This window comes from Cheilinus undulatus, linkage group 4, assembly GCF_018320785.1.
Source record: "Cheilinus undulatus linkage group 4, ASM1832078v1, whole genome shotgun sequence".
NCBI lineage: Eukaryota > Metazoa > Chordata > Actinopteri > Labriformes > Labridae > Cheilinus > Cheilinus undulatus.
In genome coordinates this window covers 33,318,184-33,342,823 of record NC_054868.1, presented here as the reverse complement: position 1 = coordinate 33,342,823, position 24,640 = coordinate 33,318,184, and the positions used below count along the sequence as shown (strand labels likewise).

At 38.7% G+C, this 24,640-nt stretch overlaps 1 protein-coding gene across 1 annotated transcript in view; it reads right to left on the bottom strand.

Annotated features, from left to right (window-relative positions):
- ctnna2 (catenin (cadherin-associated protein), alpha 2) overlaps positions 1-24,640 on the bottom strand; it is a 514,927-nt gene that overhangs the window by 466,584 nt on the left and 23,703 nt on the right. The window contains exon 2 of the mRNA XM_041786313.1: positions 8,955-9,061. Coding sequence (XP_041642247.1) covers positions 8,955-9,056 — 102 coding nt within the window. The 5' untranslated portion in view covers positions 9,057-9,061. The remainder of the gene's footprint in view (positions 1-8,954; positions 9,062-24,640) is intronic.

Genomic DNA, 24,640 nt, shown 5'->3' with positions numbered 1-24,640 from the left:
AAATATACCTTTGTAAAAGAAAAAATATTGCAAAAGCATGTTGTTTTAGAAAAGATAACCAGAAAAAAATAATTAAGTAGCATGACAGGAGTAAAATGGAAAAAAAAAATACAATAGGATTACATAGAACCCTACTCTACGTCTTTTCAAGTCTGTTTACAGAGCTCCCTGGTGGGCCTGGGATTTTTTTACTAGGTTATGCATTTTGAGTTGACAATAATCCTCATCAGTGTTAGGGGTAATGCAAAAGCAATGCACATGTGTACTTAAGTTGCTTTTTTTTAACCTTGGCCATCCTATGAGAGGTGATTTAGAAGTGGGTATACTTTACAGAGCCAATTATACTAGTATAATCCATAAACCCATATAAACCCTGCACATCACTGGTAATTCTGTAAGACAAGAAAAAAGGAAAGAAAGACAAAAAGTTTTAAGTTCTCAACTTTGGTGATATAAACTATTCTGTCCAGCTACTGTGAGTTTCTTTACTCCCACAGTTCAATACCAACAGCCCATGTATAGCAGTTTATTTCCCCTACCTGCCTCTGAAGACTACGTCCCTAAAAATTCTCGCCAAAAATATTGCTATTGCCTGCAGTGTAAAAATGTTTACTACGTATATCAGAAGCTTGCTGCCTTCATGTACACTGTGATAAAGTCAGCCCTTCAGTAGTATTAGCTGTGGACTTGCCCAGTACTGAAGCAAGGCTGAGAGACTTGGTCATGATAAATGAGCCTGCTATCTGCAGCAATGTCAGGGTGAGCCTGTTTGTCTAACCTCCTGAGGCAGCCCTTTATTCCATCCAAAAACACTGAATCATCCAAATTGACAGGAAAAACAATCACAGTGTCTTGTTCATATCTGAAAATGCTTCTCACTTCCAAGGCAATTGCTAGAAAGATGAACTACCATGCTTTGCCATTGTGCTTATTCCCATAGGTGTGCAGTGAATGCATTTTGCCGCAATATCATCTATTTTCTGCAGCATCGTGCTGTTGCTGTGCAGTAGAAAAGATGATGAATCATTGTTAACTGCAATATCAATCAATTCTGAAACCAATAACTGGCTAGTTTACAGAAAAGTAATAAGAGAAAATCTACAACATTTTTCAAATTCAGTCTCAGTGTCAAGCAACTGCTTGTAGAGCTCTCATATAACACTGTGGGATGGGATGATTACAACTTTTAGACCTGTCTGACAAAAGATCTGTGTCTTATTTCTTTTTTTGTTGGCCTTGAAATTAAGCCTTTTAGGGGGAATTCACAGTCAAAATGAAGCTTTTAATCATTTCTGAAATACAGCAACACTGATTTCAATAACAGGAATTAAGATGTCATAAGAATGACACATCATTTTCAAAATTAAAGATTTTTAGTAGCCAGACATAGAAAATGATTTGAGAGCTGTCAGGCATTGCTATTAAAAGGACTTAATAATGATCAGTGTGTATTAAGAGAGGAAGCTCATCAGCCTTCTCACATTAAGCAATCACCTACCTGTCACTTTGATGACAACTCATGACAGCAAACACGGCAGGATGACAGATCACACATAATGCACATCTGTATGGAAAATAAATATATTATGTACAACCTATACCCGTTTTATTCAGTTCAAGTGTCACATTTCCTGGTGTAATTAAAATAATATATTTAAAATGTGAGTGACTTTGGTTTCTTGGTAATGTTTTGGCAAATAAGCAAAAAACACAAAGTCATACAGCAGGGGAAATGAGACAGGTGTTGATGTTCACTAAAATCCTTTAATATTAAGTCTTCAGAATTTAGCCTTCAATAGTTTTTTCTTTGATTATTTTCATTAATTAATTTTAACCTATGCATCATCACAATATCAAAATTTTACATTTGATATTTATACCAAGTTCAGAATCACAATACTATACTAAAAGGATACAAGAAACTAAAACAACACCATTTCCATTCTCATAACCTAAAGGATCAGAGACAGAATGTCCGCAAAGGTCGGTCATATTTTGAAATGGACAATTTATTGGCTGTGAGAACTGATTGTATGTGTTCTCAAACAGACCTGCTACTACAGCAGCCAAGATGTACAAAACACGTTCTCTCAGGAAACCAATCCACCAGCTGCCGCCCACCTCACCAAGTGCAGTGGTGGAAAAAGCAGTGGCATAAAGAGCAGTGGCATAAAGAACAGTGTCATAAAGAGTAATGGCGTAAAGAGCAGTGTCATAAAGAGCAGTGGCGTAAAGAGCAGTGTCATAAAGAGCAGTGGCGTAAAGAAGAGTGTCATAAAGAGCAGTGGCGTAAAGAGCAGTGTCATGAAGAGGAATGGCATAAAGAGCAGTGGCGTAAAGAGCAGTGTCATAAAGAGCAATGTCATAAAGAGCAATGGCGCAAAGAGCAGTGTCATAAAGAGCATTGGCGCAAAGAGCAGTGTCAGGCAAAATAAAAGCACTGCAAAGAATAGATTGCTGAAAAAATCTTTTAACTTTAATCCTGAATAAAAGTGAACTGCTTCCAACCTGTCATATTAAGTTAGAAATTTAGTACCATTTGACAAAGTACATTCTTCCATGAGAGGAATGCCGAACTCTAGATCTGTGTTTCTCAGGCATCTACTTCTTACCTAGGCTAATTTTAAGTACAGCATGTATTTTGTGTACCCCAACAGTGGAGCAGTGGCTGTTTTATCATATTTGGAGCCAAAATGCCATATCAGAAATTTTGTGCTTATCTAGTCCTGGCAGTAGGTTAGTAGTAGGATATTCATTTTTCAAAATAAAAGATTAGCAATGAAAAAAATGTCTCTAAATGAAATTAACATTAATCATTATTAAAAAGGTGATTTTAATATTCATTAAAATAATCCTAGTTATCACTCTGGCCAAGGTTGTGCAGCCCTAGTGGAGATAATTTTTGATTTTATTAAAATTCTAATCATTAGAATGATTCATTCTGTCAGCATTGAGCGTAGTCTCTTGGTCACTTGCACTGGAACCACACTTGACCTACAAAAAGTACTAAATGTCTAGCAGTCAATGTATCAAACCATTTTGGACAAAGTAAAAATGGACATTTCAATGTACAATGCAGCACTAATTTGATGAGACATCAAGTGAACTATATCAAGAAGTAACCAGTTCAGCAACGTTAACAACTGATGCATGCTTGCACGAAATCTATTCAAAAGCTTTAGGGCCTTCTCTTCTTTAATACTTGTAAGAACACTATTAAGATATCTTCCTCCAAAAGCCTGCATAACTGTCACAATAGCATTTGTCAGTGTTGCCAAGAAAAGCAAGGAGGAAATTCAATAAGAATCTTGCACTTGGCTGACCTGATACAAACCCAGCATGCTTAAAAAGTGTTTATTTTAACTCTTCTTGATATGAATCGAAAAGTGTGATGACTCTACTTGGACTGATAAACTATAACAGCACTCAAAGCAGTATAACCAAAGAGTGACAGGTTCTGCTAAATATGGCAGATGTCTTCTTTGTGTAGCCAGATGTTTTATTGCTGATCAAAGAGGGAAAAAAAGAAGCTAATTTCCAGAATTGTCCTGATGGTTAGTATCATGTCTGATCAGAATGATTTAGAAAAAACAATTTTGCCAATGCTTTTGACTTCTCTTGGTGTAAAGACTCCCACAATGCTAACATTCGAACCATGAAAATATATTAGACTACATCCAACAGACCACTAATTCTGGCCAGTAACAGACCTTTTCTCTGATCCAAAAGTCGTAGGATACTAGGTGCCAGCACTGAATTATTTGGACACGATAGATATCAGATCATGCAACATTATGCCAGTGGGCCATTGTCTGTCAACAGGGCCAATATCATCAAATACCAAAAGTTAAACTGATGCATCTTTACCTTTTAATATCTAATCAAACAAAATCTTCTGAAGCCCTCTTCATAGTATTGGTCGCTTGTTGGAATGAAGACTGAGATTTATGTGCGACTGAATTTTTGATTTTGGCTGGTAGAAATGTTTCCCCAGTTCCGAGGCTTGGTTCTTTTATGCTGCGGGCAAAATGTTGGGCCAAGTGCTACAGGTGAGCCTCAAATAAATTATCCAATTCCCCGAACAATACAACAGTCAAAACTGGGCAATAGCTGTTGTTTAGCTGGCGAGCTGTTCTTTTATTGGAAATTAGTTGCCAGCCAAATACTGTGTTTTTGTTCCGTGCTGTGACCAACCAATGGCAAGCTGTTCTGTTGCCAGGTCATAGTTTGCTTAAACTGTGCATGCTTTAACACTTTGAAACTGGACGAGACAGCCTGGGGAGTTTATAATGGAGAGAAAGAGACATGGAGAGGCTGCAACGTGGCCCTTAGGGCCCTATGATTTCTGTGTTAACACAATTGCGGATGGAATCGTGGAATTGGCAGTTAACGGAATTTACAACTTAATGAGGAAATCTCGGAAATTGAATGAATTTGACTGAAAATGCTGTGTTTTTCAGAAAGAGGAGAACATAGAAGAACATATATCTAAGGAATATGTTCTGGGGGATCACTACAGTGTGGACAACTTGCACCTTACTTCAGAAACGTTCAACCCGCCCCCTCTTAAACAATAACAGCATGTCAAAGCAGCTGCACGAAACACCAGCAAACATCACGTAGCTCAACACTGAGCAGTACAGTGCGACATAATATTGCACCTACAATAAAACCCCTCAAGCTGTTTTACCTCACCACACCAGAGAGTCACAGAGAGAGTGAGGAGTGTCTGTGCACGAGGCACACAGCTGAAGTCACAACTTGAGGACCTGCTCACCTCTCCAGGGCTTCAAACTCGATTTGGACGGACTCAAGATTGTATGCAGTCCCGTTGTCTAAATGATGTTACATTCAAGTAACAATCAGTTTAATAATTCCTCACGTAGATACTGTAGTTCCCTTTGGTTGCTTAACAAGCCAATACGTGTCTGCATTAACCTAACGGTCTGATATGAGGCACACGGACAGACAGCAATGTATGGAGAGAGATGAGGAGAGAACTGTTACAGTCAGGAGTAAAACACAATGCAGCATCAAACTGCATGCACTGTTACAGACTGTGAGAGTAAAGAAAAGTTTAGGTAACAGGTTTTCTTTTAACCATTTAACTTCAATGTGACCTTCTTATTAAGTTACTACCACTCTGTGTTTGAGAGAACAGAAGGATTTCTTCATTTACATTATAAACATCAGTTAGGACCAAGTGTGATTATACTCATGGATGTGTCTTAAAATGTTGGAATATATGACTGTTACACTGGCTGTATTTATTTTATGTCAGGGTTATCCAAACAATGGCTCCTGGGCAAACTGTGGCCCTTTTATCAAGAAATTTAAGGTTATTTCTATTTAATTAGTGAACATGTTATTCATTTACATAAACAAAACACTCTTTTTATGCTAAAATTAGTGGAAATGTTAAAAAATGGAATTCCAAAAAATTAAAACGGAAAAAAACTGAATTTGTCAAAAAATAAAACCGATTTCATAGGGCCCTACTTTCTGCCTGCAGACAGGAACTGCTTTGAAAAATGACTCAAAAGAAGCAAATTCCAAAAAAAGTGCAAGGACATTTTTTTTAATATGTGGATATTTTAAAGACTTTTGTTACAGAATGACAATTTTTTTCACCTTTTGGTACCCAAGAGATGGGAGAACAAGGTCATGCAAAAAAGCCTTAGTCATTATTGTTTACTGTGTAATACAAAATAACCTCTGAATTTAATTTCCCTTCGTTTATGTTCCTTTCTTTTGTCTTTATAGTCCCATATTATTTAAAAAAAAAAAAAAAATTTCAAGTGACATTACTGCAGCACACATATTCTTAAAGCCCAGGCTGTCCTGAACAAAAGGAGGTTTAGAGCTTGACTGAGCACCAGAGGGTTGATGTTTTATGGGCTTTTAAAAACAATAAGTCCAGGAGAGACAAAATGGTTAAAAACAGCATATGGCTCAGAGGGTTCATAACACAACCTTCTGTCAAACAACAAACCTAAAATATACATCATTATTACTTTACAGTTACTTTAAGTTCTGTGGGCTTCCTCTCACAAAACAAAGAGCCTATGCAACAAAGTCAGTGCGAGTCTAGAAATATCCAGCCCACATCACAGTCCTTTGTCTCCAACAGTGCACAGCACACATACTAAGTTGCCAACAGGAGGTAAAAGCTTGGTGTATTGCTGCTGTTGGAAGGAAAACTGGCAACAAGTCTACAATCAATACTGAAAAATTCTCTTGGGAAACCAAAGAGTAAACAGGCTGGGTTCTGAGTCCCAGTCTTTGAGTAAATCTAGCCTTTCCAAATCTAATATCTACCACTGTCAGTGGGTCAGCCATTACCTGCAATGAAGCAGCGTTATTAAGCCTTCCGAGAGAAATGGGAGAGCTGCCAAGGATTTCTTTCTGGAAAAAAGTCTCGCCGGATGTCTGTGCTGAAATGCTACTACTGTGAAAGAAAAAACTTTAAAGAAGCGCCTGGAAATACCAGGAAGAGTTACAGAGTCGTATAATTAATATAATAATCAAAACCCTCGTATCAGTGTGTTAAAATTAGTCTCATCAGTTCTGAGGAAGCTATTGATGAGAATGGAGTTTTGTATTTATACAGACTCGTATCTCAGGGAACACTGGTCTTAAAGAGGATGAAGAATTTGTTGTTGAAGGATAGTGTCACAGAAACCCAAGACAGTGACGGTCAGCATGCCCAACAGCAGTACTCTGAAAATGAAACTGCATTTCTTTTTACCTGTGTGCTTTCTTCTGTGACATGTCAAGATATTGTTGGAAGAAAAGACTATGAATCCAGGTTGGTTTTGAGTTTAAATTTGAAGTGTTCGCAAGGCTCTAAATGAATGTGCAGCAAAATCTTGCTTTGCAAAGAATGAAAAAAACTTGGGGGACACATGGTAAAATACGATAGTACCACAGGGGCTCTGCAGTCTGCAAAATGTAACATAAAAGCATTTCTTTTAATAGAGAAACTGACATCAACCAAACAGAATAAAACCGAATGAGCCTCTAAAGAAAATGTGGACTAACTGTGTAATATAAAGTGCAAGGAAAACATGCACTGTGATGAAGAATTAGCATTAGACTTACAGATCAACTGGAAGTTTATGAATCAAAAAAGAGATCACAGATGTGTTGAACCTCACTAGAGAAGCACAGCGTAAGGATGAGGTCAAAGAAGAGATTTTTGATTAAAAATGCTCAAAAAGAATAGCACATTTCAGCCCAGCAAAGAACATCAGGCCTCAGGGAGAGGCAGTTCGTGCAAGCAGTGATCACGTCAGTGTCAACACCGGGGAGGTGCCATGTCTGTGATTTTTACTACAGATTGCGACAGTGACGTCCAGCTTAGCAAAGAACTCCAAGTCAAGTTAGGGAACAGTGAGTATTAACTGTGGATTTTACCTTAGGGTTACTTTAAGATATTCATGGTTGCAGCAATAACAGGCATGAAAATGTGTGGATGTTACTTTACTGTGAGATATTTAAGACAAGCATTGGTTGTTCTCCTCATTGCTGCACTAGATTTGGTAATAAAGAGGATGCGATACAGTACAAAAAGTTGCTTCTGACTGGTTATTTATCAATATTATTATTTTGTGTTTGATCATAAAAGCTGGATATTTCACTGAGTTATTCTTGCATTAGAGGAGAGGTGATGCACTCCTCCACAACTTCTACTTAAACCAGGGGTTAAAGGATCAAATTCATTTTGGGTTAGGGGCCAGATTTGCTTCAATGAGACATCCTGTGAGCCGGACTGTTATTTAAACACCTGGTGGTAATACCGTATACCCCAGTAAAACTTGAAGAGGGTACGAAGGTATCAAAAAATGAATACCACCCAATCCTACTCTGGAAGGGACACAAACACCAGGGGCTGTCTGTAGATTGGCAAAGAGGTAGGCTTCTGATCACATTCTCCTCCACAGAGATCCATCTCGTGGTTCCTGAGATATTGTAAACAATGCTTGCGCTACCACTTGGAACATCTGCGATCCAGTGGGGTTTTGAAGGTGAACCCTGTGAAAACCCCAACAGAACATAACCCCAATCTCTGATCTCCACTTTTTAATCTTCTGTGCATTCCATTGTGTGAAAATCTTTGCAACCCTATGTCTTTGCTGATCTTGTCTTGTACATGTGTAGGTAGAGTGCCTTACAGAAAAAAATCCTCAGAAGCCTTTAACCGTCAGATTTGTCCCTCACTATGAACCTTTACCTTAGAAAATGAAAACAAAGGCTGTTTTTACAACATGTTGTTGAACACCTCCTCTGACACCTACATGGTGGCAGCAACAGCAGACATTAAAAATACCAAGATAATAACTCATTATCTAGTTTGTGCTCTCATTTGTTTTGCAGCTTACATAGAGACAGCAGTACTAATTAAAGGGTGACTCAGAAAGTCCACATGGGAGGTTTAAAACCTACATTTCTACAGGCTGATTTCACTCTGTACATTTTTCCTTTGTAAAACAATATTTTTAAAAAATGTGAACTAGGATTCTGCATGAGCAAGGCAACAGTTTGGTAAACAAACAAAGAATCTAAAAGAGAATCTCCAAACTTTAACCAACTTCCAACTACACAGGCGGTCTCTGTCAAAGTAAGCCAGGGTGACCAAAGTCATGTTCAGCCATCTGTTCAAATTGGAAGCCAAACAAAGTTAGTGGTGACAAGCCAGAGCCTTTGGCAGTAGCCCAACACTGATTAACAGCTTTGTAAAAAGTGATCTAGCAAAGGTGCGTCCAGAAAGTAATCCAATTTGCTTGCATAAAGATCGAATAAATGCCCTGTCTTCATTGGTTCAGCATCGTCAACTTCAAGATTTCAAACAAGATTCTAAGACTCACAAATGTAGCTAGTTGCAGACCTCACCGTTTGAGAGTCAGTGAATAAAAACTCTTGGCTCATTTGCATCCCAGAGTTGACTATCTTACCTGTGTGACCAGCGGCTCCAGGAGCCTCTCCACAGTCAGGGTGCGGATTTCCAGACTCTTGGGGTCCCATTTCAACAGGATGGGGGACGTAGCGGTCGTCATGGTCTCTGTGGGAATTAAAAAAAAAAAAAAAAAAGAAAAGGAAACAGTAAGAAGAATGTAGTACATGGGTGCTGGCTTTTGTACCAAGCTACAGTCCTTTTTACTGGTTAAACTCCAGTTCAGCTACTGTTTGATGCATGACATCCCCCACTCTCTCCCCGTATCCTCTTCAGTTGTCCAATCAAAACAGGGTTAAAGGAATCTTAAAACAGAGAAGCTTTTCTGCTGTTAAAAGCTTGTGGCTCACTAAAACATATATCAAATGTGACAGTTCACATAAAGTATTACCTTTGGTTGAGAGGAGAGGAGGGCAAAGGGTGCTCAAAGTTTGAACACAGGGTTCTGCTGTCTTGAAAAGCCATTGACAGCACACTTACAGTCTTAGTGCCATCAGTATATTGTCATGTTTACTGTAATCAACATGTAAAAACCCCTAACTGTTACACTTTCACTAATAGAAAATGGCATAAAGAAATAGCAGCTTTATGGGATGTCAGAGCTGGTGAAAAGCATTTGTTTCAACTCCTTACATCACAAATTCTAGGCAGCAGTGGCAACACAGAACATTCAGGCCAAGGTTAAGTAGTTTCACACACTCCCTTGTTAACAAGTCTGTGTCGTCTGAAAGCGACAGTTGTAAACACAATATTTCAACTTAAATACTGTGCTGTCCCACATTTGGCCATTGTATAAACACCATACACCATCTGTGCTATTGAAAACACTCCACAGACAATACCCTACTGTGGCGTGGAGCTCTTTTTTGTTAGTTTTTTTAATAACCACATGACAGGGATTATTCCTGTCTTAACATAGCAAGAGCCTGTGTTTCATTATGAGATTTGGGGCTATACTTGAATATCCAAAATGTCACAAAACATGATGGAGCCACCAACAAAAAAAAAAAAAAAAAAAAACACACTAGCTGGGAAACAAGGCTTTTGTCAAGTTTTGGTCTGGTTTGCAGTCTGCAATTCTCAGCTCTGCATATTAAATAAAACAAAGCAAATTCAACAATCCCAACAAAGCCCTTACAAATACATGCTCTAGCCCTAAATATAAGTAGTTAACTTTCTTAATTAACTTGGTTATTATATTTCTCTTTAAAAAGGATGTCAGTAAAGTAATATTAAACATTTCCAGTCCTTGGTTTATTTTTTTTGTTTTGCACTGACTTGACTGTATTTGTACATAACTGACTGAATAAAAATCAAGATCACAGCAAAACTAAAGTAAGGTCACCGCCTCTCTGCATGACCGAATTATGTTCAAATAGCCCATTTTATTATTTTTACCAGACTATGAACACAACTAAAGTAATTCTGTCATACAAAATTACATATGAACAGGGCACCTGTGCAAAGCTACAGCTGGAAAAATGCTGAAATGATGGGGCAGAAACACAAAAACTCTTATTTTTCACATTTTCAGTCAAATAATATGTGCTGTGTGAAAATGTGTCTTACAAACACTACAACAGAACTGTGTTATAGCCAATCAGGAAGCAAGATGGCCTAAAGAGGAAGCAAATTGAAAACACAACCACAACAATGACAGTAAATGTGAAGCATAAAACTTTAGATTGACATCAGAAGTCGACAACCAACTCTTTGATTTGTTGCAAAAAAACGAGTATGAGTTTTGTTGCAGAGTATTAAACATACCACAAGCAAACTGGAAAGGGAGCTGGACCGGAATTGCAACCACAATGGATGTAGCCAGTAGCTAACAGCTAGCTATATTAGCTTGTTCACTCTCGTCACATTTGACCATATAAGAGTTTGCGTTTTAAGAGTCGGGACTCTGATAGTCAGTGAACAGAATTTGTTTGTATGGCATGCGCTGTCTTGAAGCTCTAGTTCTACACCACACACTACAAATAAATGGTAAAATCTGTTATTATTTTTTGTGATGTGTGGGGTCTCTCGCACAGAATTGTTTTTGAACATCCATATGTGTGTGGCAGGCTTCAGGGTCCCTGTTTGGATACAGAACTTCTTCTATTTTGAAATAAATAAGGAACTTTGGTAGATCAAAGATTGTGAACCCAGACCCATTAAATGGAACTGTTATGCACTGAAAAGGAAAAAAGTGAAATGTTTGATATCCAGCCATAGAAAGAGGATTCACTTTTTAAACTTCATTGCAGAAAAAAAACACTTTTTCTTCTATAATATAGGATTTTTCTGATACTATCTCCAGACCAGGAAACAGATTTTAAAATGTAAATCTGTTTCTTTGGCCTCTCTCTCCCTCTCTTAGTGATGAGTTTGATAAATATGGCACCACCACCACACTGACATCATGCTGTAATTGCAGTCAAAAAGTCAAATTCACTGAGTGCTTTTTCAGACACAGTGCTCCTCCGGAAAACACCTATCAGACTTGACAAGAGCTGAGGATGGTACAACTTCTTACAGGGTTACACCCTTTTCAACACAAGTTTTTTGTTCTCATTGCATTGTCCTGGGTAATGTGAGATGTCAGTGGGACATTTAGTGAGTTTACAGCATCATTTTCAGATTTTTAGTGTGTAAAAGACTCAGGATTTAACCTAGCTACATCACTGTTCCACCTATCATTTGTAAGGTTCTGACACCTAAGTTTTAGAGAAAGGCAACATTGGGGGAAAAAACACCTGGAGTCACTCTCCTATAAAACAAAAAAAGCAGGAGTCACATTAGATTTAAGATTCTTTCCTGTTATGGAGGCAAGCTCATCAGTTTAAGTCTCAATTGTACACTTCTAAAGACAATCTGATCTTTAACTTTGAATATTTTCTCATCACAGGTTTGCATGGCATCATTATAGCATCCCTTAAGCTCAGCTGGGTTATATTAGGTAAAAGTGAGGACTGAACAGCTGGCAGGAGGGTAGCAGTCTGTTTTACTGAGGGGATGTGTTTCTACAGTAAGCAATTTCAGAATAGACCAGCTGGGACTGGCCCATTCTACTGCCAGTGTCAATGAGGCAGAAGGGAATAAAGAATGTGAATAGGAATGACAGATCTGGGCCAGAGGCCTCGACTACTACACACAGCGGGTTAAGATAGATGAACAGGAGGAAATCTGGCGACCTGGCATAAATGATGAATCTTCAACCAAAATATTAGAGTTCTCTCAAAAGAGGATGGACTTTTACTTTGAAAACAACTTCAGACCTACGCATCTGATGATCATGTCAGTACAATATTTTTTGCTTGGGAGGAAATCTTGAAGTGCATAACAAATCTGGCTGTGTGCATCTGTCAGCTCATCAACTGACCAGTCACATTAGTTTGACTGAACCTGGGGGAATGCTGCATGCTCTGAGCCGATAGTTCTGAAATGACATACACTGAATAGAGGGGCCACACAGCAAAAACTGGAGTGTGGAAATCTCAGGGTTAAATATTTCAGAGTTCAATTGAACTCCTGAAAAGTAATTTTATCACCATTGTGAGTAAAATGGCTTTTCACTGTTGAAGTTATTTGACAGTGTTAATCATCAGTGTTAGTCCAACTCTGTGGAAAGCCAACTGATCTGAACTCTGCCCACTGCCAATTCAAATCTGAGCAGAATTATCCCATCATGCCCTTGGTCAGTGCTTGAGATGTGTTTTACCTGTAAACACTGTCCTGGCTGCACATTAAGTTGACAATGGTTTGGCACTAATGTGTTTGTGACATTCAGACAGTGCTCTCTGTTTTGTTAAAAGTATGACTAAATACGTAGTTTCTTTGAAAAACTTTAGTTCTTTTCAAAGTTTTCAATAAATAGAATACCAAAACTTGTCTGACTTAAAAAGTGTTTGTAGTTCACAGTATCAGAAATTTTTGACATTACACTGTTAGACAGCAGCTGCTCGTCTTTTGAAATGAAAAATAGGAGTTTTGAAAAGCTGAACGCAGGGGGCGTAAAACAAATCTCCAGATACGTTATGACATCTATAAAGAGAGACTCCACACTTATGATCTACAGCTGAAGAAAGCAAGGCAGTCTTTCTTCTCAGATATAATCACAAAAAAAAACAAAAACAATGTACGAGTATTGCTTTCCACTGTAGAGAGATTAACAAACCCCCCTGTGTCAGCAGCATTTGAACTTCATTCTAGCAGGGCCTGCAATGAATTTGAAACAATTTAAACACCATGACACAGTTTAATCCATTTCAAGTCCAGTCCATTTCAAAAATCTGGACATTCTACACCAACTGTACTCCTCTTATTGATGTCTGTATATTTAAATACATCACAGAGACCATAATCAGAACTACACATAGAGGATAAGCGTTCAGTTTCTATACTCCATACGTATATATTTATCTTTTGTGGGTTATATTTGCTGTTTTAACATATTTTAATTTTTTCTTTTAAAGTGTTTCCATTGTGTTTCTTTTTCCTTTTGCCATTGTATTTTACTGTCTTGTGTGAAGAACTTTGAATTGCCTTGTAGCTGAAATGTGCGATGCAGATAAAATTGCCTTTCCTTGCCTGTCTTTTATGAATGATCAGGATCCGTCATGTCAGAACTAATTTCAGGCAGTGTTCACTGCTAAAAGGTAACAATCATAATTCTGCCTGGCCTCTCCTTCCAAAGACTTTTTCAACAGTTTTCCATGTAAGGTACTGAAAGTTTCCCTGCCTAAAAGTGACATTGGCAAAAGGGAAAGTCAGTGGGAAAACTTTAGGCATAACACCATGTTACTGATGGGATAGCAGTGACAATGTGACAAATGACACGATCCCATTGTTATGTAATAAACACAATACTCTGAAAAATGACAGTGATACTTGTGTGACACTAGCTCTGAAACGTTCATGACAAATGGTGTGACAAAAGCAATGGCATCAGTTCACTCAACATTCATAATACATTGGTGAGCAGTTATCATTAAACTGGAAATGTTTTAATTAGGTCTGAATCATGGCTAGCACATGATTCACATGGACCCACTATTTCAGTCAGTGATGTGCTGCTCAACAATTTTTCAAACCCCAGTTCTAAATGAAATCTCAATAGATGATAACTCAGTTGTGCCTAAGACAACACCAATACAGAGATCCACAGTATGAAGAGGTGAATTCCTCCAAAATCCAAAATCTAAATTTAATCTGGACAAAATTCAGCTGTTTTTTTCTAAGTGAAAATAAACTGGAAACAAGCAGGAATAGCCATGGGATAGAAATTAGGCATCTTATATCTCATTAACAATAGATTGGTATTATTGTTTTTAAAGCACTGGCCAGGTGAATTCATAAGCTAAAATTAATCCATTTAGTGTTAGCATTGATAGCCTGATTATTAATAGCTTGCTTTATCATATGGAATTACATGCCAACTATTTTCTTGTTAAAATTGCCAAACCTGTTGGGTTCTGGCAGCCTCAGATGGGAGAAATTGCTGCTTCCCCTCATATTGTATCAATACAAGCTAATTATCAGAGAGGTGGCCAAACAAAACAGCACATGGAGAGATGCTTAAGCTTCTTCATGAATTCTATGGACTACTAATTAAACCCTTGAAAATAAAGAAATAACAGATGGATTTAGCAGTTTTGAAAATAAACATTGTAGCAGCTAAACATTCATCACAGTGATGATGGTTAGACATATCTTTAAAGAGCTTTAGAGTACTCTATGTGGAAAGGTAACAGATATAAAGATGTCAGTCAAACACAAAGGCTGTCATCATTACAACAGACAACCATCTGAACAACAGCAGGCTGAAAGCAAAACATACCAATCACAGCCCACAGTACTCTTGTATTTGAGGCAGTGACAGCTAGTTCTCTGATACCCAATGTGATGTAGCCTATCACTGGTAGAGATTGTATAAACTTTTTGACTCTGACAGGGAGGTCCAGCATTTTCTAATCATGAGAAATGCAGAATATTTGCCTGCTCGGATAAGTTCAGTGGCATAAAGCACAAATGGAGCCACATCATGAATAAATCTACATGAGACAGGCTTTCTGATGATACAGAGGAAAATAAAAGAGTATTCAATCAAAGCTGTTATCTACATGAGCGAGTCTTTCACAAAGCAAGCCTGAGAACAGCTGAGGGACCATCATCTGTCAGACAGACTGTCATAATAATGTCATTATTCTGCACATTTCAGCTGCACTGTTAAACAGCAGATGATATCTGGGCATTTCTGGAATATGTTTGAAAGGTCTGTCTGGCATGCATTACTGTAGTGTTGGTTTTGGTGACATCACATAGATTACACACACCAGCTCAGCGGAAAGCTTAAAGTTGCACCTCATAGCTTTCAGTTGCATGGAAGGTAAGGAGGCCTGGAGGGCAAAAAGACTACTGTGTGGAGCTGCAGCATTCTCCATCTCTTCTAGAGATGAATGTTAACTTCACATGAAAACTGCAGATAAATACAGACAGTAAGATCAACTATTAGTTTTGGTCACTTTGGACCCATGTACAGATCCAAATCACTAAAAACTAGGGGTTGACCAATATTGTTTTTAGGGCCAGTACCACCACAGATTATCAGTAGCTCATGAGACAGATAACCAATATCTGAAACCACTATGCATTTATTCAAAATGTACTTAATGTAGAAAAAGAAAAATTGCATAATCAACAAAAATAAACATTTTAGCCCAAGCTCTATCAACATAAGAAATGGCAAAGAGCAGGTCAGGTATGGGAGCATGTAACGGTTTGACACTTTGCCACATCAACCTTGGTCCTGTACTGCTCTGGCCTCCTGACTGTCATCATCCATGCAAACACCAGGCCCATGCCCCATCTCTCCAGCGATCCTCTCAGCTGATCCTTCCATGACGCACGCAGTCGCCCCTAGCATCTGGACCAGCCCACCATGTCCTGCACACCCAGTATGCAGTGAGCTTGATCAGGCCCCAGAAAGCAAGCCAGGTGCCCGTAAAAGCACAGCTGCCGTTCCTGTATCAGGCAGATGCCCCTCCCCATCCATGTACTCCTAAGCACATTAGCATTAGACAAAGTCTTTTAAATGATACCCAAAGACATGCAAAAGAGAAGTTGTCTCAAATAAGTCCAGTCAGTGTCTTTGGTAACCAGTCAGCATCCAGGCCTCATAACAGTATAGTGAGAGGACCAAGGACTGAAAGATACCTCGAACGCCACACTGTTTTGCTCCATAAACACATCACCCCATGTGCAAGACAAAGGCTGCATTTGATCTCAGCCTCACAGTCAGCAGATCGATGGATTACGCTGCCAAAACAGGTGAACTGCTCCACAACTTCCATGCTCTTACCAGTCACAGACACAGATTTGATGACAGTATCCAAGGTGCCCCCAAATGCCTGAATCTTTGTTTTGGCCAAGGAGACATGCATTCACTCACTCTGCAAGTAAGAGCCTACAAGGACATCTACAGTCCACGCAAGGATCACCGCAACATCAGCAAAGTCCAGATCAGTGATCTGGACATCACCAAATGCCACTCTACAGTTCGCTACCCCTGTTACCTGCCCCATTATCCAGCACACACAGGCACTGAAGAGCATGGGGGCAAAGAAACACCCCTGCCTCACCACAAAATCAACTGGGAAGAAGTCAGAGATGGAGCCAGCACACTTCACAGTACTCTCTGTACCAGAATATAGGACAGACATCAGCTGGATGAGCGAACGGGGGATCCCGCAGAGCTCCAGAATCCTCCAAGGGTTATCTCTACTCACCGAGTCGAACGCCTTCCTAAAGTCAGCATAGGAACAGTAGAAGCAGGAAAACAGAAGGTGATGCCATGAGCTCACTGAGTTAGTTGCACCCAGGATTAAGTATTGATTGGCTATTATTCATGTGACATAGTCAATCAGATTGTGTTGTACACAAGACATTTGGTGAGACTGTGAAGAGTAAAAATAAAGCCAGAGGGGAGGACATGTGTTGTAGTAGAAAAAATGTTGTGCAGTTTTTAATTAATTAACCTTATCGATTATCTTTAAAATAAATTCTGATAATCAGTGAAATGTCAAATATCAGCCTCCATTAAAAAAAAAAAACAGGATGATCATTGTTCTACCCCTACTACAAACAGCAAAGTCCTCAGCTGAACTTCACTTTAGCTATGTTTGCATAATGATATATCAACAGTAGAGGAAATTCCTTCTTCTAACACTGCGGCCAAGATGAAAGCCGACAAAATATGCACAGATTTATGTGCTTTTGACGTGTTTGGGTCCATAATGCTGCATTTTGGGTAGCAAAGGGCAAGAAATTCTTCATTATCAAAGGTGAGTGCTAATTAGCTAACAGTTGACTTTGATAATGCTAGCAAACTACTATAAGTATCACCGTCAGCTGTCACTTCTAGACAGTATTCTGGGGCACTCATTTTTTCTTAAGTTAATGCAAAATCGCACGTCAGAGATCTGCTCAGTGCTAACGTATCTCATGTCCTGAAAGGACAGCAGAGCAGCCAATAGCAAAAATCTGCCTGCTTTATTTCTGCCCAGAGTTGTGTCCTCTTTTGTGAGGGAAAAAAATATTATTTAAAGAGATTGCCAAAACACGGAGATGGTGTCTGAGATTGACAACCTCTGTATACACTGGTGGGACACTTTTCTATGAGTTTGTGCAAGCCAAAATATTCCAAATGATATATGGCAAACTGTTTAGATTTCTTAGGACTTCAGATGTACATCTTTCTTTTATCAACATGTCACTGTGGCACCATATTCCCCACACAATCTCAAGGATGTGAAGTCTGCCCATTAAACAAATTTCAAGGTATTCCCACGCAACATAGTGGGTCTCTTTTTGAGGAGGAGTGAAATCTCTCCCTGTCAGATCTGTTTTGCTAAACCAACATGTTTGTGTGTGTTTGTGTGAAAAGCATGAGTCACACTCCTGTTGTTGTAATTTGCGAGATGTCCTGCCATCTGCTATGTACACTTGTGTGTGAGTATATAAGTGTCTCTGACTGAAGCAGAGAAAAAGGAGACAGAGGGAGCAAGGAATATCATTTGTTTATTGTTAGAGAAAAAAATGTCAGAAGAATTCAATAAGTCTTTGTTTAAATGTTCTGCACATTATATTTAATCTTTTTTGTATAACTACAGTTGAAAGTACTTCCGTTTTTTGTCTGTTTTGCTCGAACATTTTTGCATGGCTGTGTCCTAAACTGTATATGATTCTATACCACGCAGTGTTTACAGCCATGCACCGGTCCTTCTTCTCTGAAATTACCTTTTCAGTTGTCTGGATAACCTCTCGGGAAATTATGGTGCTGTTTCAGGAGACAAGAAGTAGGAAAATGGACCAGCTGTTAGAGTTTTAGGTAGGGATGATAATGATTAATCGATGATCAATTGATTGGTCGTGAAGAATTTCCTTGAGGGTGAAAAATGTACTTGATCCATTGATAATTGCAATAACAAAACCACGTTACTGTGTCCTCATTTTCATCAGTTGCATGTAAGATTTAGCCTAATTACTCACATTCACCATAAAATGGTGCAATGTTTTCAATGGTGGCAAGAAAATCATGTCAGGGCAGTGAAGAAGACCACCGTATAGCCAGGTAGTAACATCTTGAAAATGAAGCGAGGGAGGCGAAGTATCGTATGGGACCATTTCAAATTGAAAGAAGAAACTGCCACATGCAAGCATTGTGATGCTGTGTTTAAATATAACTCATCAATGACAACAACAATGCTCTATCACTTGAACAGTGTTCATCCAAGTGCACTAGCGAACTCTTCATCAGCTCAGCTGCAGCAACCGACCATCAGCTCTGTGTTTGCATGATGGGGATGCAATGCAAAACGGGCAGAAAAAAATAACCTGTGCTTACTGAAAAGACATGTTGCCTGTCAGTGTGGTTGACCGTCAAGGATTTAGGGAAATGATGCATCTGCTTGAGCCAGCATATCATATCCCATCTAGAGGCACCATCACCTCCCATATTGAAAAGCTTAGTTAGAAATGCTAGCGCAGCTCTCTAGCTTAGCTACCAAGGTTGCTTTGACACCAGACAGCTGGACTGGCCTCACAACCGAAAGCTATGTGACCGTCACCTGCCACCACATCCCCACCGACTGGCAACTCAGCTGTGTGGTTTTGCTTACAATAAGCTTGCCGGGCCACCACACTGCTGACCACCTGGCGGAAAAGTTGAAGGAAGCTGTGGACGAGTGAGGGCTTGATGGAAAGGTGCTAGCATGTGTGCACAACAACGCAAGAAAAATCACCGCAGCAAACAACCCTGCTAGAGTGCCCTGGTACTCGGTGGCCTGCTTCGCACACACACTTCAGCTCATGATTAATTTTTCACAAACGCACGTCATATATCTCATGGTACTCAGCAGGCCAGAATAATGTTTTAAATACACAGGCATACCGATGTTTCACGTTTAATGCAATCATAAAATGTGTTTCTGAGGAAATAAAGCTTTGATTGAGGAGGAAAAATAACGTTAGTTATTTTTTTGTGTAAGCAAAACGTTAATGTTTTAACATCAATTAAATATCAATTAATCTACTGGTTGATCATTAATTATAGCAATGGTCGGTTTAGGAACATGCTAATAATTTGCATCCCTAGTTTTTAAAATTTATTTAAAAAACAAGCAAGGATTTGCATGAATATTCCACTTTCTCCACTAAACACTGATAGGCAGGTAACAATTCAAGCTGTTTTGAGATAAAGTGAAGAAAAGGAAAACCAATTCATTAAGAGTGTCATAAATTTTTAGTGAACAGGTTTGCAGGCGAATGCTCCGTGTTAGATGTATTAGTTTGAGGAGTGATTTTAACATGCCTTACTTGTGCAAAGTGAAACATCTGAATCAAAAAGGACCCAAAACACTGCTGTCTGCCCTGAAAATGGAGTTTAACAACCAATACACTGTAAACTGGATCTTGAATAAACATTCCATACAGGTGAAAATCCTAATGATACACAAAGTGCTGAAGTTCAGCAGCTTCTTTTTTTTCCTTTCTCACTTTCTCACTGGTAAATTTATCACTCCAGCCTGAAGATACTCTGCCTGCTCAGTTAGTTATGGAGAGCAGGCCAAATTGAAGCTTTGCTTTTAATAAGGTTTTCTTTTTGTGTACTGGTGTAAATAACGCTTTAGTTGTCTAAATGTATTATCACTCTACATTCCAAAGATACATTGGTACACTTTCCCCCAATACACTGGAATCTATGTTCATTTAAATGCTAGCAAGGAGCACTCCATAATCTGCAAGGTAGGGCTGTGCATTTTATTTCAGCTTCATTGTTACTGAAAAAGTAACAGCATTCAGAATAAGCACATGGCAGAAGTCTGACATTACCACAGTAAAAACATTAAAAAGTTTGAAGCAAACGCAGCATTTCCCCTCTCACACTATTTCTAACCTATTTGAACTGTTGGATAGAAGCATGAGAAAATGTCCATGCTGATAGTTTATTTAAAAGCCATGTGCAGATATGCAGAAATAGAGAACAACTTTTTAATAACAACTACATGATGGTGTCATGGCACATTTCATAAATCATAAAAACGATACACTGCTCTGCATTGTATGGATTTAATTTGCATATACTGCATTTTATCTATCATTATTGCTTCAAATGAGGAGATATAACATGATTAATTTCTGTTTCTTTTTGTCATGGATTATTGTTTTGAGTTTTCCTCTTTTTGTTTGGCGACTATAGACATGTAAGTACCTGACTTTTGTCATTTTTGAAGAAAACAACTCACTACTGTTCTTTGTTCTTCTTTTAATGAAGAAATGTCGCCAAGTTCTGATAAAACCGGCGCTTCAACAGCATCCACGCTAAGCTCTTCCACCATAATTGCACCGATCTCTTGATGCTGCTTGTTTAGGCCACAACCCTCCTGCGCCTAAAAGTACTGCCCCTCGTCACTGATTGGTCCTGTCACTTTCTAACCCCGCCCAAACGGTTCAGACGGGAGTTTTGCAAGATGGATTTATGGGCATATCCATCTGCTTTGCAAGGTTAGATAGTTCATGGGTATTGCAGTGTTTTTTAGTTTTGAAATACAGAATGGAACAGAGTAAAGACAACAGGATGAACTAAGAAATATTGGCTTACATTACATAAATGATTATTGTTGATTATTTTGATTATTGTTGCAAATTCTTGTGGTTTTAAGTAACATAAATGACTTCAAAATTAGGTGTATTTATGTAAAGCTAGAAACTTGCATTTCATTGTTTATATGAAAGATTAAATTAAGTAAATTAACTTTTGCTCGGATTTATTTTCTCATTGTAAATGTAATGCAGCAATCCACCAGTAGTAGCCACTGTAGCTGTGGTTAAAAACTACTTCCTTGTTGCCATAAAACCTTTTAACATGATGTAAACAATACATCCATATATAATTGAAGCAAAGTGTAGCCACAATCAGCGCAAGAATGTGGACATTAACCAGCAAGGAAGACAGAAGGCTGACCATGCTACCACTGCTAACATTAGCCACACTGTTTACATTGTATACCCACTGATGCTGTGATCCCATGTTAAATCAACACTGCTAAATTTTCACTGGTTTCTGAGTGCTTACTTAACGTAAGACTAAATGCATTGAAATTTTAGCTCTTAATTATATGTAATTTTTTTCCTAGCAACATCACAAGCATAGATTGTCCGTAAAAGTAGCTGAAAAATATGTGCCACCCTTCATTATAAAAAATAATCGCAAAATAATAAAATCTTTTTAATGACTATGATTTAAGGATGCTAACACAGGACTCTGTGACAACAAAAATGTATAAACCATCCCTAACCAACTGAAAAAGTAGGATATTTAACCTAATGCCCTAAAGAGTAAACATCAGTAGACATGATCAGCTTATGCAGACAAAATTAAAACATTCTGATTAAGGCCATGATGTTGTTGTTCATGTGAATCCTTGCTTGCAAACACTTTCTAATAGGATAACCACACAGATGGGCAGCCCAGATGCTCAGTGGTTAGTACTGCAGGCACATGCGAAGTGTCCATATCCCCTCCTTATTAGTGACTTTACTCCTGGTGCTTCAGTTTTCCTCCACTATCTACAGTCATACTGAGTTTTGTCAGCTGGAGGCTCGAAATTGTCAGTTGTGAATATGTGAGTCTGCTAGTTAGCTCTGCAACAAACCATGTGTTATCCATTCAACAATAGGATAACAGTACAATGTTTAACTCACCCTATGATAAATAAACAAAACTCACCACAACAGGTACTGACCGAAACATTAAACTAGTGTTGGGATAAACTCTAACTTTAATTTCAGAGCCATTCTCTCTGTGTCTCTTCACAAGCCTTTCCCTGAATAAGCAGCTGCATTGTATTTCTGCCCCCTCTAACAAAGTCATGGTGTTGAATTTTGCACGCCTGTGACAGAGTATGTAAGCAAGCCACCATCAGAAGAGCAGGATATTAAGTATTTTACACAGTGTTACACAACTATCCACACTAATCATCTCGATTCCTGTGACTTTGATTCTGCTTCCTTAGAAACCCTCTCTTCATCTAATTTTAGCCAAATACCCGCGTATACAGGATTTGAGCTGTGAATGGAGGCGAGAGAGAGTGAGATGCAGCTGAAAAGACGAGGGGTGTGCACACAGAGGCAAACAACACCCGGACAAACATTTCGCATCCTGTCACAGCCGAATGAGTCACACATGCTTTATTGTCAGGATGCAACATTGGCAGAAAAAAAGGGAGGAGTGGTAGTGATATGGCATCTGCGGCAAGTTCACCACATGCAGCCGTTTCCTCTCAAGTCAGCTCATTTGTCACCTAATGTAGGGTCTTGTTGGAACTGTTTGTTTCTTTATTGCTCATTAAACAGTATTATTAGCCTCAGTCCTGCTTGTGTCAGCTCTTCTGTAAAATAATACTGATGACATGACAGAGAGGCTGCTGCTAACAGGTATAATTACCTCAGTCCACCAGGTGTTTAGGTGTTAACCAAGCTGACGGTGTGCATCTGTTTATGTGTCTAAGTGTATGTGTGAGTTTTTATAGAGGGGAAAGTGATTCCACAAATGGGTTATAGTAAATTGAATCAATACATAATTCTATATTAATACTTCCACAGAAGCATCTGTAAGTATTTATGGTACCCAGAAACTTAACATGGAGAGAAGAAGCCAATAAAGCTGGGAGGCAACTAGCTTACCACCTAAAAAACAAAGCCATTTGATGAAACGGTGTGATTACGTTCTTGTTCCTGTGTCAAGACTGACTAATGATGCCCCCAGGCCTAAATCAATCCAACTTCATAACCACAAGAGAAGTAAGCTATGAATATACACTGCACATTTTGGTTCTTCTCTGAGGAAGTAAGTCTATTAACTAAGTCTGCAACAGAAATGTTTTAAAACTTCTACAGGCATACTGTGAAAAGTATTGAAACACAGAGGATCACAGCATGGTTTGCCAGCTGTATCAGGATGGACAATGAGGGCTGCACAAGATCATAAGGACAGCCGATTACATCACTGGGAGCCAGCTGCCAGCAACTGAGGAAGGCTACTGGCCCTGTTGTCAGAGCAGAGCCTTTAGCATGAACCAGCTCACCCAGGAAACATCGTCTCATTCAGCTACTTCTCTGGCAATACAGCAGAATATACTCACAGACCATAAGACTGTATTGACTAAAACTGGACTACAATGTTTTAGACAGTCAATGTTATGCTGCTCTTTGTGTTTTGCCTAATTATTAAAAAGCTTTTTCACCCCTCCACAAAAAGATTAGCTGTAAGGATAATGAGATAACTTTATAACACATGAGTCCTAGCCAATCAGCTTGCCTGTCGTCGCACTTTGAAAACTGGAACCAACAAGAAGTGATTTCTCCGGTGTTGACTCATGAGGAGGAAATACAGAGGGAAACAACTGTAATAGACCTTAATGGGCAAAATCCTGCATCACAGGCCTCTGTTAACCCAAGTGGTGGATTAACTAAGTACTTAAGTACTTAAGGGAATCAAGTACTGTGAATTTAAAGTTTATTGTTTATGTTTATTAGGATCTCCTTAAGCATTGGCACGTGGCCGCAGTTATTCTTCCTGGGGTCCATAACATTAAATAGTTTACATGCAAATATAATATAAAGTAACTGACTGGTACTTCATAAATACTTCCATATAACTTTACTCCATTGTACTTTGGAGGGTAAAAAACTTTTTTTATCAGAATTATTTATTTAGATGGTTTAGTTAATGGTTACCTTGCTGTTTAAATTATTAAATAAAACTACAGTTGCAAGAAAAAGTATGTGAACTCTTTGGGATTCCTTGGATTTCTGCATAAATTGGTCATAAAATGTGTTCTGATCTTCATCTAGGTCCCAACAATAGACTAACACAGTCTGCTCAAACTTATATCGCACAAAGAAATATATGTTCTTTTATTGAACAAAACATGTAAACATTCACAGTGCAGGGTGGAAAAAGTACATGAACTCCTAGGCTAATGACTTCTCCAAGAGCTAGTTGGAGCCAGGAGTCAGCCAACCTGGAGTCCAATCAATGTGATGAGATTGGATGTGTTGGTTAAAGCTGCCCTGCCCTTTAAAAAACACACACCAGTTTTGAATTTGCTGTTCTCAAGAAGCATTGCCTGATGTGAACCA